The sequence below is a fragment of the Engystomops pustulosus genome, chromosome 7, assembly GCF_040894005.1.
Source record: "Engystomops pustulosus chromosome 7, aEngPut4.maternal, whole genome shotgun sequence".
Lineage (NCBI taxonomy): Eukaryota > Metazoa > Chordata > Amphibia > Anura > Leptodactylidae > Engystomops > Engystomops pustulosus.
Genome location: NC_092417.1, coordinates 11,403,907 through 11,417,438, shown reverse-complemented (window position 1 = coordinate 11,417,438; position 13,532 = coordinate 11,403,907). Strand labels below are relative to the sequence as shown.

The following is a 13,532-nucleotide window of genomic DNA, read 5'->3' as shown; positions in this document are numbered from 1 at the left end:
CTTGTACTTACTCTAATAACTCGAGCTGGCCGGCTGGACTGGACAGAGCTTCTATCAAATCAATGAAATGAGGACCATCTAGCTTGTTATAGGACAGAACAAGACTCTTCAAGGAGGAGTTATTCCTTATAACAGATGCCAGGTAGGTGCAGGACGCGTCCGGTAGATTATTTCTTGTCAATCTAATAATAAGAGGATAAGATGAAGGTGATTCATTATTGAGACCTAGTTATAATAAATCATCTTCTCTGTGTTTCATCAACCTGCGAGCATCAGAGGGCTAAGCATGGAAAAGCATACACTGGCCTTTCTCAGAACACACTGGGAAGTCAGACAGATCAAAAATTCCACTAGAGGGCCATAATATTAGGGGGGAGGGGAACTAGAGGGCACAATATGAGGGGGCTAAAAAGTAAGAGGATGCTCTGGGTCATAATTTCAGGGGGTCACAATGTGAGAGGGAGCTGAGGGTCAGAATATGAGGAGGCCACAATGTTAGGGGGAGCTGGGGGGCCATAATGTGAGGGGGCCACAATGTGAGGGGGTGCTGGGGCCAGAATATGAGGAGGCCACATTGTGAGGGGCTTTGGGCACAATATGAAGGGGAGAGCTCACAGGCAGCTGTAGAGTGCAAAATATGAGGGGGGAGGGGGAATTCTACTATGTGTAAGTGGAGTAAGGAGCTTAGGGCAAAAAAAATTGCCAGATTTTGTGTCCCTCTTTATAAATCACGGATTTTCGGATGCAGCCATACCCAACATGTTTAATGATTTTATTTGCTTATTTATTTTTTATATCAGTTCTAAATGCTAATAAAGATTTATGGATCGTGGAAAGCGAGTGCCCCCCCCCCCCCCCCCGTTCTTGGATTGCATTGTCACAAGCTGTCAGTTTTCAGGAATGAGGGAAAAAGGAATAAGGGAGTTGAGGGAGACTTTGGCCCAGTCGCACAGTGACTTGCTGAAAAAGAAAGAGAATTCCTGAGGGAGGGGGGATTGAGGAACCTGAGAGATACATTGGCTGAGTTTGGCTGAAAAGAAATTCCAGAAGGAGATGAAACGAGGGAGCTGAGAGAGACGTTGGCTGTATGTGACTCACTAAAGATAATTCCTGAGGGAGGGGTATGAGGGAGCTGAGAGAGACATTGGCTGTATGTGACTCACTAAAGAGAATTCCTGAGGGAGGGGTATGAGGGAGCTGAGAGAGACGTTGGCTGTATGTGACTCACTAAAGAGAATTCCTGAGGGAGGGGGTATGAGGGAGCTGAGAGAGACATTGGCTGTATGTGACTCACTAAAGAGATTTCCTGAGGGAGGGGTATGAGGGAGCTGAGAGAGACATTGGCTGTATGTGACTCACTAAAGAGAATTCCTGAGGGAGGGGTATGAGGGAGCTGAGAGAGACATTGGCTGTATGTGACTCACTAAAGAGAATTCCTGAGGGAGGGGTATGAGGGAGCTGAGAGAGACATTGGCTGTATTTGACTTACTAAAGAGAATTCCCGAGGGAGGGGGTATGAGGGAGCTGAGGTAGACTTTGGAAAAGAGAAAGAATCCCCCTCATTTTTGGCGAGTCTCCTGGCAAGGTGGTAGCTACTTTAAGAAAAATTATAATAAAGATATTAGATTTGGATTTGTATAGTAAAAACTGAATGGTGATGAAACACAAAACGAACAGCACAGGTAGTACAAATATACAAACGGACACCTATAGTCAGAGGTATCCTCAAGACATAGAAGGTAAGTAAAGAGCCAATGGAGTACAAACGGCAATCTCATATACTGGAAATGGCTAAGATACAATAGTCTTACCGGTTCAGATGTTGTATACCTTGCGTAGGTACACTAGATTGTGCCCTGTGTTACCTTCTACGTGATCGTGGCCGGGAGTCTTAGGAAACATCCAGATATGTTCCTGCATGTGGTAGGACAGGCAGTTGAGAAAGCACTTATTTCTGTCCCTAACCCCAGTATATGTTAGCTCCCGCCCTTACTAGGGCAGTACCAGGTCTTGCCCTGTACTAATCACCCAGCATCCCCCCTCCCTGACGTGTTTATTCCTTACTAGGATTCATCAGAGGGATTTCTGGCAGAAATGCTATCAAGAAATAGTAGTGGGACCCATCTCCAAGTGTAGGATAACCCTCCAGGTGTCCAGTGCGGAGACCTGGTAACTGATCCCTGGCTGGTCTAGTGGGGATAAGTTACCTATGGAGCGCCCGAGTTTAAATTAGAGCAGAAACACGCCCCCCTGTCACACTTACCAATTGGGTAAGTTTATTTATTTTAATTGTTCACTGCCATGCTGATAGATAAATTCTGATTTACAGTGAACCAGAGGAGACATTTCCTTGATTTGGTTAATCCATTATTGCTTATATTGTCTGTTTGTTTGTGCGGCATGGCTGGCTTTCTTGCAACTGGTATTGACAAACAGCATTGGTTATCTGAAGTCAATGAGGTTTTTACGGACAAAGTGTTTACCCCAAAAAAATACACCCCGACATATAACTAAGCATTTAAAGAACTAACTAAAACGTACAAAGACCAATGCACTTCTTGGTGGGAGGTGCAGAGTCTTGAAAATTACTTAAAAAACAAAATTGTTCCAAGAGGTCTAAGAATCGCCCTAACCCCAGGCAGGAGATTCAAAAGCAGTGGCCTGATCATCAAATGGGAACAGGAGGCCACTGAAAGCTCACTAAGATTTATGCATATTCTCCTGGACGAGGAAAGGGTGAATCTAGACGCATTGGAAAAGAAACTCAAGGAACAAGTTGAAGTGGTACGTAAGTTCAGTTCTGAAACAGACTTCAGTACTAAGGAACTACAGTTACAAAATACTCTAGAAAAGTTTCAGTTCCATCTAAAGGAACGTAAACACCGACAGTTTTCCAGAGACCTTCAGGATTTTCGGGAGAATCGTGCATACACGATCTTGAACATTAGACAATCAAAAAGGGAGACAGAGATGGATTACTCCTCAACTGAGGTAGAGGGATCAGACACCGAGGGTAGGTCCAAACAATCAAAAGGACGTGGAGCGAAAGGACGAGGTGGAACAAGAGGCAGAGGGAGGGGGAGTGGAACAACAACACCATCCCCATCACAGACTTTTTTAGAGAACAACTACCCCCTGAGAAACCGAAATCCAACGCAAACCCCCCCCCCCCCCCAGATCATAAACCTCTCCAAAAAAACACTATCCCCGTTGGAACAGTCAGTGTTAGAGATGGGCCTGTCGTTCGTACCCACCTCAGATTTTAATCTTTTTGAGTGGATTAAGGACCTACACCTCTTTGCAAGGCGCATACACTGACGCAAACGCCAAGACATCAGGGAAAGTAGGGAATTAGGTATCCCCCTTGACATGTTAGAGGGTGTAAGGCTACTATTCCAATTGGGTGAAACAACGACTACCGAAGGAAAGGGACCATTCACTGACTTAAGGCTAGGCAGCACCAAAAGGGGAGGTTTCATGTGTTTGTTGACCTAGTCTCTAAGGATCTTGAGAATCTTGCTAAGAGACGGATCAATAGAGACTTTAACTTGTCTGAAGGCGAGATGAGGGCACTTCAAGACCTTGAGAGTGACAAAAGTCTGATTATTAAATCCTCGGACAAAGGGGCCAATATAGTTCTACTAGATATGACCCACTACCAGAAAATTTACTTAGACATACTAGAGAATAGATCATGTTATGGTATCCTGGCAAAGACTCCTACTATACAGTTTCTGTCAGAGTTGAAACAGATCCTCACAGAGGAAAGACAAGATGAATTAATCTCTGATGCCGAATTTGATTTCATGTATCCAAAATTCCTGGTCTGTAGCACTTTTTATGCACTACCCAAGGTGCACAAGGGCCTCAACCCCCTTAAGGGTCGCCCGATAGTTTCGGGAGTGGGATCACTGGGCCAGAACATCGGCATATACGTTGATAAGGTCCTGAGACCTTTTGTGCTTTCTCTCCCGACATACGTAAGGGATACCACGGACCTCCTTAAACGCATAGGGGCTATTACCATGGGGAGTGATCACCTACTAGCAAGTATAGACATGGAGGCTCTATACTCCTCGATACCCCACGACAAGGGGATTGAGGCTGTCTCCTTTTTTCTATCAAGTCGTGGGACACAATACTACAGACATAATCAATTCATTCTAAAACCTACTCAATTTCTCCCTTAAACACAATTTCTTCCTATTCAATGACAGGATCTTCCACCAGCTCAGGGGCACGGCTATGGGGAGCCCAAGTGCACCCACCTATGCCAACTTGCTCCTGGGCTGGTGGGAGAACACAGTCCTGTTTGGTGACACCACCCTATTGTGGTATCAAGAGAATACCAGCTTACCCTTTCTCGATGTCCTCCTGCTGCGGACCGCAGAAGGGACATTGGAGACCACAATCTTCCGCAAATCTACGGCAACAAATTCCCTCCTGTGATGGGAAAGCCACCACCCACTTCCCCTTCACAGGGGGATACCAAAGGGCCAGTACCTGCGTATGAGGAAAAAATTGCAGTACCGACAGGGAGTTCAGGCATCAGGCAGACGAACTGAGGCAAAGGTTCAGTGAAAGAGGGTACCCAGACAGGGTACTCCGTACGGCATTCAAACATGCCTCACATTTTGATCAGACTGAGCTTTTTGTAAGTACTGCTAAAAACAAGGGCGATGACAAACAGATATCAAGGCTCATCGCTACCTAAGACAATGGCGCAGAGGAAGCTAGGTCCATATTGGAACACCATTGGCCGGTATTACTGTTGGATGACGATATCAGGGAGATGGTGGGCCCCAGACCCTCAGTCACCTTTAGGAGGGGGCGATCCATCGGGGACAGGGTGGTTCATAGCCACTTTGTCCCCGAGAAACCAGAAGGTACCTGGCTGGATCGCAGACCCATTGGCTGCTTTAATTGTGGGAAAAACTGTGTTGCCTGTCCATACATTCTAAATACTAAAACCTTCCGCAGTAATGTAACAGGCAAAACCTTTAAGATTCTGGACTTCATTAACTGTCGGTCAGTAGGTGTCATCTACAAAGCCACATGTGAATATGGATTAGAGTATGTAGGTAAGACCTACAGAGAATTTAGGAGACGGATTGGAGACCATCTGGGAGACATCAGACATACCAGGGATACACCATTGGCAAGACATATGCAACAGTATCATGGGGGCAATTATAGACACCTACGTTTTGTGGGTATTGATTTGATACCACATCCAACAAGAGGTGGGGATTGGAATAAAAGAATCCTGCAGGCTGAGACGAAATGGATATACAGACTGGGAACCGTGTCCCCTGGAGGATTAAATGAACAATTACAATTCACCTGCTTCTTGTAAGAAATGGAAAGGAGGTTAAACTGTTCCCATCTCTATTGTCCGCTACTGTTTTGCTACGCTAATGACTTTATCTCAGTAATGATGGCCCTTCATGGTATATATATTTTCCGGTGTACATGTTGTATACATCAAGAGCACATATAAATGCATTCTTGGCAGACCTATATCCCATACTGGGAGCCTCTGGAGGTACTCTATAAGGGTCCAAACAAGTATGGACACTATGACCAATATCCTTCTCAGGGGCCTCCTGTGTCTGTGGGGACAACATACCTGTCACCTACACTATGGTAATGACAGGCCACACCTCCATGGCTATTGATGATGGGGATGTGGTAGTCTTGTCTCCAAGAGTCTCTTATAGGCACTGTACCCTTGCCGTTTATAACTTAGCTAATTATGGCCTTGTTCACCAAGAGGACAGGGATCGACTATCCTCACTGTTGTTTTGTTTTAAGTCCGGTCGCTTTTTTTTGCTGGGCACAGAAGTCGCTCATTACCTACAGTGGATGACCGATGTCATCCGCAGCGGTAGCGTCATGTTTCTATGACGATACGTCACGTGACACCCTCCCCCAAAATATCACGTGACCCGGTCATGTGACCAGAAGTACTCTCAGTGTCATGTGACCGGAAGTACTCTCGGCGTCTAGCGTCTAACTTTTTTGTTAACTTTTATTAGACTTTTATGCAAATTTACTTATGCGGCTACTGGGGCGTGGAGTAGCCGCATCTGAGGTTACACGAGGCGGCTACTCCACGCCCCGGTAGCCAATTTACCCCTCCTACTCACCTATCTTCGGCGCGCAGCTCCGCGTAGCTGCGCGCCCTCGTCCGGCGATCCTGCCGTCTGCGCATGCGCAGAAGAGCAGGCCCGCGCCTGCGCGGTCACTGTTCCGAAACAGGCGCGGGCCTGCTCTTCTGCGCATGCGCAGACGGCAGGATCGCCGGTCGAGGGCTGAAGATGGGTGAGTAGGAGGGGAAAAGTGGCTACTGGGGCGTGGAGTAGCCGCCTCGTGTAACCTCAGATGCGGCTATTCCACGCCCCAGTAGCCGCATAAGTAAATTTGCATAAAAGTCTAATAAAAGTTAACAAAAAAGTGTGGGGACGTGAGGATTAGCCCTTAAAAGGGCTATCCTCACGTCCCATTGATCCACCTACCACCCAATCTACCTTTATAGGTAGATTTGTGGTGGTATGTTCCCTTTAAAGGGGTTTGCTCAAATTTCAATCCCCTAGTGATGTTTACACAATAAAGATAATTTTTAACCCCTTACTTTACAATGTTACTCAGTTTTATGGCTGTTTTAGCTTCTATCACTAGGTACAAGGTTTATATACACTTATTTAGCTTCTGAACATTCACTAGTATCTGACACATAGAAAAAGAGAGCAGAGAGCCCTGCAGTGTGCAAACAAGAGAAGATATTTATGAGAAGAATTTGCCCTGCCGACCGTAATCAGAAGATTTACGGTCGGATCCCTGGGCAATAGAAACTGTGTGCACCAGGACTGATAGAGACAGGTTGGAATTATATCTGTAAAATGCTGTATTTTTGTTAATAACAGTGAATTAGAGAATGTATTATTTTGTTATTCTGAGAATATTTAAGAATCTTGTGTTCGTGTGAGGAATACCCCTTTAATGAAAAGCAATTCTTGTCAATTCTTTTGCATTCAGAATATCCAGTACACTGTATGAAATATTAAATGGAGCCACTAGGAGAAAACAATCCATCAGTAAAAAGCATAAACCCAAAGCATAATGTGGCTACTATTAAAGAAAGATAAGAAATGATCAAAATATTTCATTACCTCAGACGTTTCAAGTTATGTAAAACTGGCGCAAGTTTTTCTAACGCTTCATCGTCTATGGAAGTGCGTTCAAGTTCAAGTATTTCTATATTTCTGCAGGTGTCAAGGATATACGCTAACACAGTGCAGTCTAGAGTGGACAGGTGAACTCCAAGAAACTCAAAAATTCGAAATGAGTTTAATGAATCCTGCACTAAAATTGTATTGTGGGTTTCAAAGAGATAGTACAACATATTGAGAAGATGCTGCTTGTTTTGATGACTGAACTTTAGTCTTTCTTCTTCAGGAATGAAGTTCTTCAGCCAAGTGATGACGTCTCTGGAGGCCTGAGCTGCCTGTGTGTCCAGGTATCCGGCTAGTATTGACCTGGTGGTGGCATCTGATAGACCACACAGGAAGCGCAGGAACATCTCACCTCGTCCATCAGGATAGGATTTGGCTTTCTCTAGTGATTCCTGTAACTTCTCAGGAGAATAATCTGCATAATGCACAAAGGCAGAGAAGAATTCCTGGACAGTGAGATGTAAGAAGGAATAGGACACAGGTTTCTTGGATTCCATCAGAAAACTTGATAAGAGCTTTGACTTATTGTCCACAAGGAAAGATTCCAGATCCCGATCATCAAATATAATCAGGTGATTCATGACTCCATGTTCTGCCATCCATCCGATGGACTGCAGGAGCTTCTGGGCGTCACTTTTCTCCAGGCTGTGATTGGACAGGATGTTGGCGACAAATATGGCAAAGAGCTGTGTCACGGTTCTGGGTAATAATGAGACCTGCTGGTCACTACTTGTGGTCTGGAAGCTCCTGGATAATACTGTACAGATGATCCAGCAGTAGGACGGGAGGTAACAGAACGTGTACAATGTGTCATTCTGCCTCACATAGGTAAAAGCCTTTTCTGCCAGTTCAGGGTCACGGAAGAAATTCTCAAAGTAAATCTTTCTTTCTTCTGTGAAGAATCCACTGATTTCTACCATTCGCTGGAAAACCTTACAATCCATTGATGCCAGTCTGGTCGGGCGACTGGTCATCAGAACAGAACAACCATTAAGAAGAGACTTTCTCACCAAACTGACCACAATGTGACCACAACGTTCCGGCTGTTTAGGGTCGGAGCACAAGTGACGTGATGTGAAATCCATTGTATGATTGCTTTCATCTAATCCATCAAATATAAAGAGAAGTTTCTCTGGATCCTGGAAGATGTTCCCGAGCTGCTGCCACAGATATGGGTAATGATGAAGGATCAGGGTCTCCAGACTAACCGTATCCCATTGGTTGAGTTCCCGGAATTTGAAGAAGAAGACAAAAGAGAATCTTTGATAGAGATCCCCCTTCACCCAGTCATAGACAAACTTCTGCATGAGCGTGGTCTTCCCTACCCCGGGCACTCCAACCACCATCACCATTTGTGGTACCAGTCTGGATCGGTGGCACCAGCGGAACATCTTGTTGGGGGAAATACGTTGTAATTCATTTAATCTTTTCTTTAAATATTCCTCATGTTTTGCCCCGGTCTCTATGATTTCATTCTCGGAGCGGTCCCTGAAGTGATCAGTGGAGACAATTATAAAGTTCACATAACGTGTAAAGAACGAAAAACTTTCCTCTTCCTGGTTACATCCTGGAGGTTTGTTTTCTATAAGATTGTGAGTTTTCGCATATAAATGTTCCTTGTGACAAGTCTGGATGTCTATAGAAAAAAAAGTATATAAGTAAAGTATTTAATACATATAAGAGAAAAAAACTGTCTAAACAATGGACAGTCTTGTATTGCCCTAGTTTATCAAAGTGTCTCTGGCAAAATGTAAGAAATTCTAGTCTAACGTTACACCTCCCTTTTGCTGGGTTAGTCTTACACCAGAAAATTCACCAAAATTCTATCTTAGGTTACATCAACTTTGTGCTTATTAGTGCAGTTTCAGTCAAACCTCATTTATGTTTTTGTTTATGCTTTGCATATTTACACAATAGAAAACATTTCGGAAAATTTTGCTGCCATAATTTTTCTTTTATCCATAGAATTTTGTCTTAATTTTCCATCAACAGAGTTATTTGTTTTATGAGTTGTAACTTTCACTGGTTCCATTCTGCGGAACGTGCGACTATCTGATCACATTATATTTAGTATTTAAAGAAACCCCGGAGCCATAAGCAAAGGGGGACATGACTTTGGCATGGGGGGACCTAGAACGCTGGAAGTTTTTATGTAGATGTATTCATTTAATATAGGTGGGTTCTGCTTTGAGAGGGCAGAGTGTAGGGTAGGGTGGTACTATGAGAGGGCAGAGTATGTAGGGCAGGGTGTACTGTGAGAGGGCAGAGTATGTAGGGCAGGGTGGTACTATGAGAGGGCAGAGTATGTAGGGCAGGGTGTACTGTGAGAGGGCAGAGTGTAGGGTAGGGTGGTACTATGAGAGGGCAGAGTATGTAGTGTATAGGGTGTACTGTGAGAGGGCAGAGTATGTAGGGAAGGGTGTACTGTGAGAGGGCAGAGTATGTAGGGCAGGGTGGTACTATGAGAGGGCAGAGTATGTAGGGCAGGGTGTACTGTGAGAGGGCAGAGTGTAGGGTAGGGTGGTACTATGAGAGGGCAGAGTATGTAGTGTTTAGGGTGTACTGTGAGAGGGCAGAGTATGTAGGGCAGGGTGTACTGTGAGAGGGCAGAGTGTAGGGTAGGGTGGTACTATGAGAGGGCAGAGTATGTAGTGTTTAGGGTGTACTGTGAGAGGGCAGAGTATGTAGGGCAGGGTGTACTGTGAGAGGGCAGAGTATGTAGGGCAGGGTGTACTGTGAGAGGGCAGAGTATGTAGGGCAGGGTGTACTGTGAGAGGGCAGAGTATGTAGTGTATAGGGTGTACTGTGAGAGGGCAGAGTATGTAGGGCAGGGTGTACTGTGAGAGGGCAGAGTATGTAAGGCAGGGTGTACTGTGAGAGGGCAGAGTATGTAGGGCAGGGTGTACTGTGAGAGGGCAGAGTATGTAGGGCAGGGTGTAATGTGAGAGGGCAGAGTATGTAGGGCAGGGTGTACTGTGAGAGGGCAGAGTATGTAGGGCAGGATGTACTGTGAGAGGGCAGAGTATGTAGTGTATAGGGTGTACTGTGAGAGGGCAGAGTATGTAGGGCAGGGTGTACTGTGAGAGGGCAGAGTATGTAGGGCAGGGTGTACTGTGAGAGGGCAGAGTATGTAGGGCAGGGTGTACTGTGAGAGGGCAGAGTGTAGGGTAGGGTGGTACTGTGAGAGGGCAGAGTATGTAGTGTATAGGGTGGTACTGTGAGAGGGCAGAGTATGTAGGGCAGGGTGTACTGTGAGAGGGCAGAGTATGTAGGGCAGGATGTACTGTGAGAGGGCAGAGTGTAGGGTAGGGTGGTACTATGAGAGGGCAGAGTATGTAGTGTATAGGGTGTACTGTGAGAGGGCAGAGTATGTAGGGCAGGGTGTACTGTGAGAGGGCAGAGTGTAGGGTAGGGTGGTACTATGAGAGGGCAGAGTATGTAGTGTATAGGGTGTACTGTGAGAGGGCAGAGTATGTAGGGCAGGGTGTACTGTGAGAGGGCAGAGTATGTAGGGCAGGGTGTACTGTGAGAGGGCAGAGTATGTAGGGCAGGGTGTACTGTGAGAGGGCAGAGTGTAGGGTAAGGTGGTACTGTGAGAGGGCAGAGTATGTAGTGTATAGGGTGTACTGTGAGAGGGCATAGTATGTAGTGTATAGGGCAGTGATTTTCAACCAGTGTGCCGTGGCACACTAGTGTGCCGTGACACATGGTCGGGTGTGCCGCGGGGAAGTTCCCCACACTATGGTGCCCCCTGTGTTTTGTTTCCCGGCAATGCGCAGCGATGTAAAATGAGAAATACTATAGTCATGAGGCTGGAGTACTACAAGTACCAGCTCATATGCTGAGTATATGAGCTGGAACTTGTACTCTGGCCTCATGGCCATAGTACTTCTCATCGTACCCCTTTATTTTGCAGTATATGAGCCTAATAATAATCAGCAGCATGTACTAAAAACAGGGAGAAACTGAGAACTGTTGAGGAAGAGGTTTCATACTCATTCACTGAGTGAGTAAAATAAATTTAGAATATATATTATTAACTATATGTATAATATAACTGTTTTAGTGTCATTTTGTGCTATTTTGGTTGGTGGTGTGCCCCAGGATTTTCTAAGTATAAAAAGTGTGCTGCGGCTCAAAAAAGGTTGAAAAACACTGGTATAGGGTGTACTGTGAGAGGGCATAGTATGTAGTGTATAGGGTGTACTGTGAGAGGGCATAGTATGTAGTGTATAGGGCGGTACTATGAGAGGGATGGGGCCTAGCAGTAGATATCACTTCCTGTCCTGGGTCTCTCTTCCTCTTTCTCTCACCAGAAGACCATGGAGAAACATGTCTGCTGCCTGGGGAGTATAATACTGAGATTATATCACACTGTAGTGACCACATACACCTCACACATCAGGTACTAGTGTAAAAACAGCTTCTACATCAGGTATAGAAGGATTTTTACCTCAGAAATCATAATTAACACAGCAGTTTATGCAATAATCTCCTCATGAATATAAGCCCAGTTATGTTATATATGGCAGACATGACTGTATGTCAGCTTATTACCTCATACACTGCGGATATGGCTGCTTAGTGTTACTGGGGAGAAATATTTTATAATATTATGTGAACATGCTGCAGGGGAGACCTGCTCCCAGTTACCTCACATAGTGCAGACATGGCGGAGCAGGGATCTGCTTCACACAGGGATCTCTATGGGATGTTTATTACCTCACACAGCTTTCTGCAGCTCATATGTGCTCTTACAGCAGACATGGCTGATACATCAGATATTACAGCAGACATGGCTGATACATCACATATTACAGCAGACATGGCCGATACATCACATATTACAGCAGCCATGGCTGATACATCACATATTACAGCAGCCATGGCTGATACATCACATATTACAGCAGCCATGGCTGATACATCACATATTACAGCAGCCATGGCTGATACATCAGATATTACAGCAGACATGGCTGATACATCACATATTACAGCAGCCATGGCTGATACATCACATATTACAGCAGCCATGGCTGATACATCACATATTACAGCAGCCATGGCTGATACATCACATATTACAGCAGCCATGGCTGATACATCAGATATTACAGCAGACATGGCTGATACATCACATATTACAGCAGACATGGCTGATACATCAGATATTACAGCAGCCATGGCTGATACATCAGATATTACAGCAGCATCATGAGTCCTGGTGAGCTGGAGCTGTGTGATATGGAGGAGAGGGGCTGAGGATAGATATCAGCCATTACTGTGCTCTCTATGAGGAGGTCTCATGTATCACACACTGGTGAGAGAGGAGCAGGTTGGGAAGGAGAGAGAGCGTAGATCACATGAAACATGGGGCTGACATTTCCTATAATAACCACTTATAATCTTATCATAGTCTCTGTATATCAGTGTCTGTGGCCTCCATCTTAGTCACTGACCATGAGGGATGCAGGTTATTGCCCCTCCCCTCCCTGTGTATGGGGTCTGGTGTTATGTATATGACTTCCATCTCACTGCTGCTCTGTATTACATGCAGCCTTAGTTGATATTATAAAAAAAAAAAAAAAAAGCTCTATAGTATAAGACTACAGGCGCCCATGTACATATTACATAGGGGCAGAAATTAGGGAGTACATGCAGCCTCAGTCTATATTACTGAAGAATCACTGTAATATAAGACTACATGTGCTCATGTATACATTACACAGGAGGTGGATGGGGCAGTAGTGAGGGAGTACATGCATCCTCAGTATATATTACTGGAGAAGCTCTGTAGTATAAGACTACATGTGCTCATGTATATATTACATAGGAGGTGGATGGACAGTAGTGAGGGGAGTACATGCAGCCTCAGTATATATTACTGAAGAATCACTGTAATATAAGACTACATGTGCTCATGTATACATTACATAGGAGGTGGATGGGGCAGTAATTAGGGAGTACATGCAGCCTCAGTATATATTACTGAAGAATCACTGTAATATAAGACTACATGTGCTCATGTATACATTACATAGGAGGTGGATGGGGCAGTAATTAGGGAGTACATGCAGCCTCAGTCTATATTACTGAAGAATCACTGTAATATAAGACTACATGTGCTCATGTATACATTACATAGGAGGTGGATGGGGCAGTAATTAGGGAGTACATGCATCCTCAGTCTATATTACTGGAGAAGCTCTGTAGTTAAAGACTACATGTGCTCATGTATACATTACACAGGAGGTGGATGGGGCAGTAATTAGGGAGTACATGCAGCCTCAGTCT

General features: G+C 44.9%; 1 protein-coding gene across 1 annotated transcript in view; it reads right to left on the bottom strand.

Annotated features, from left to right (window-relative positions):
* The window catches only part of LOC140069265 (NACHT, LRR and PYD domains-containing protein 3-like), a 48,805-nt gene that overhangs the window by 12,959 nt on the left and 22,314 nt on the right, over positions 1-13,532 (bottom strand). Inside the window, exons 7-8 of the mRNA XM_072114745.1 lie at positions 7,173-8,871; positions 12-182 (exon numbers count right to left, since the gene is read on the bottom strand). Coding sequence (XP_071970846.1) covers positions 12-182; positions 7,173-8,871 — 1,870 coding nt within the window. The remainder of the gene's footprint in view (positions 1-11; positions 183-7,172; positions 8,872-13,532) is intronic.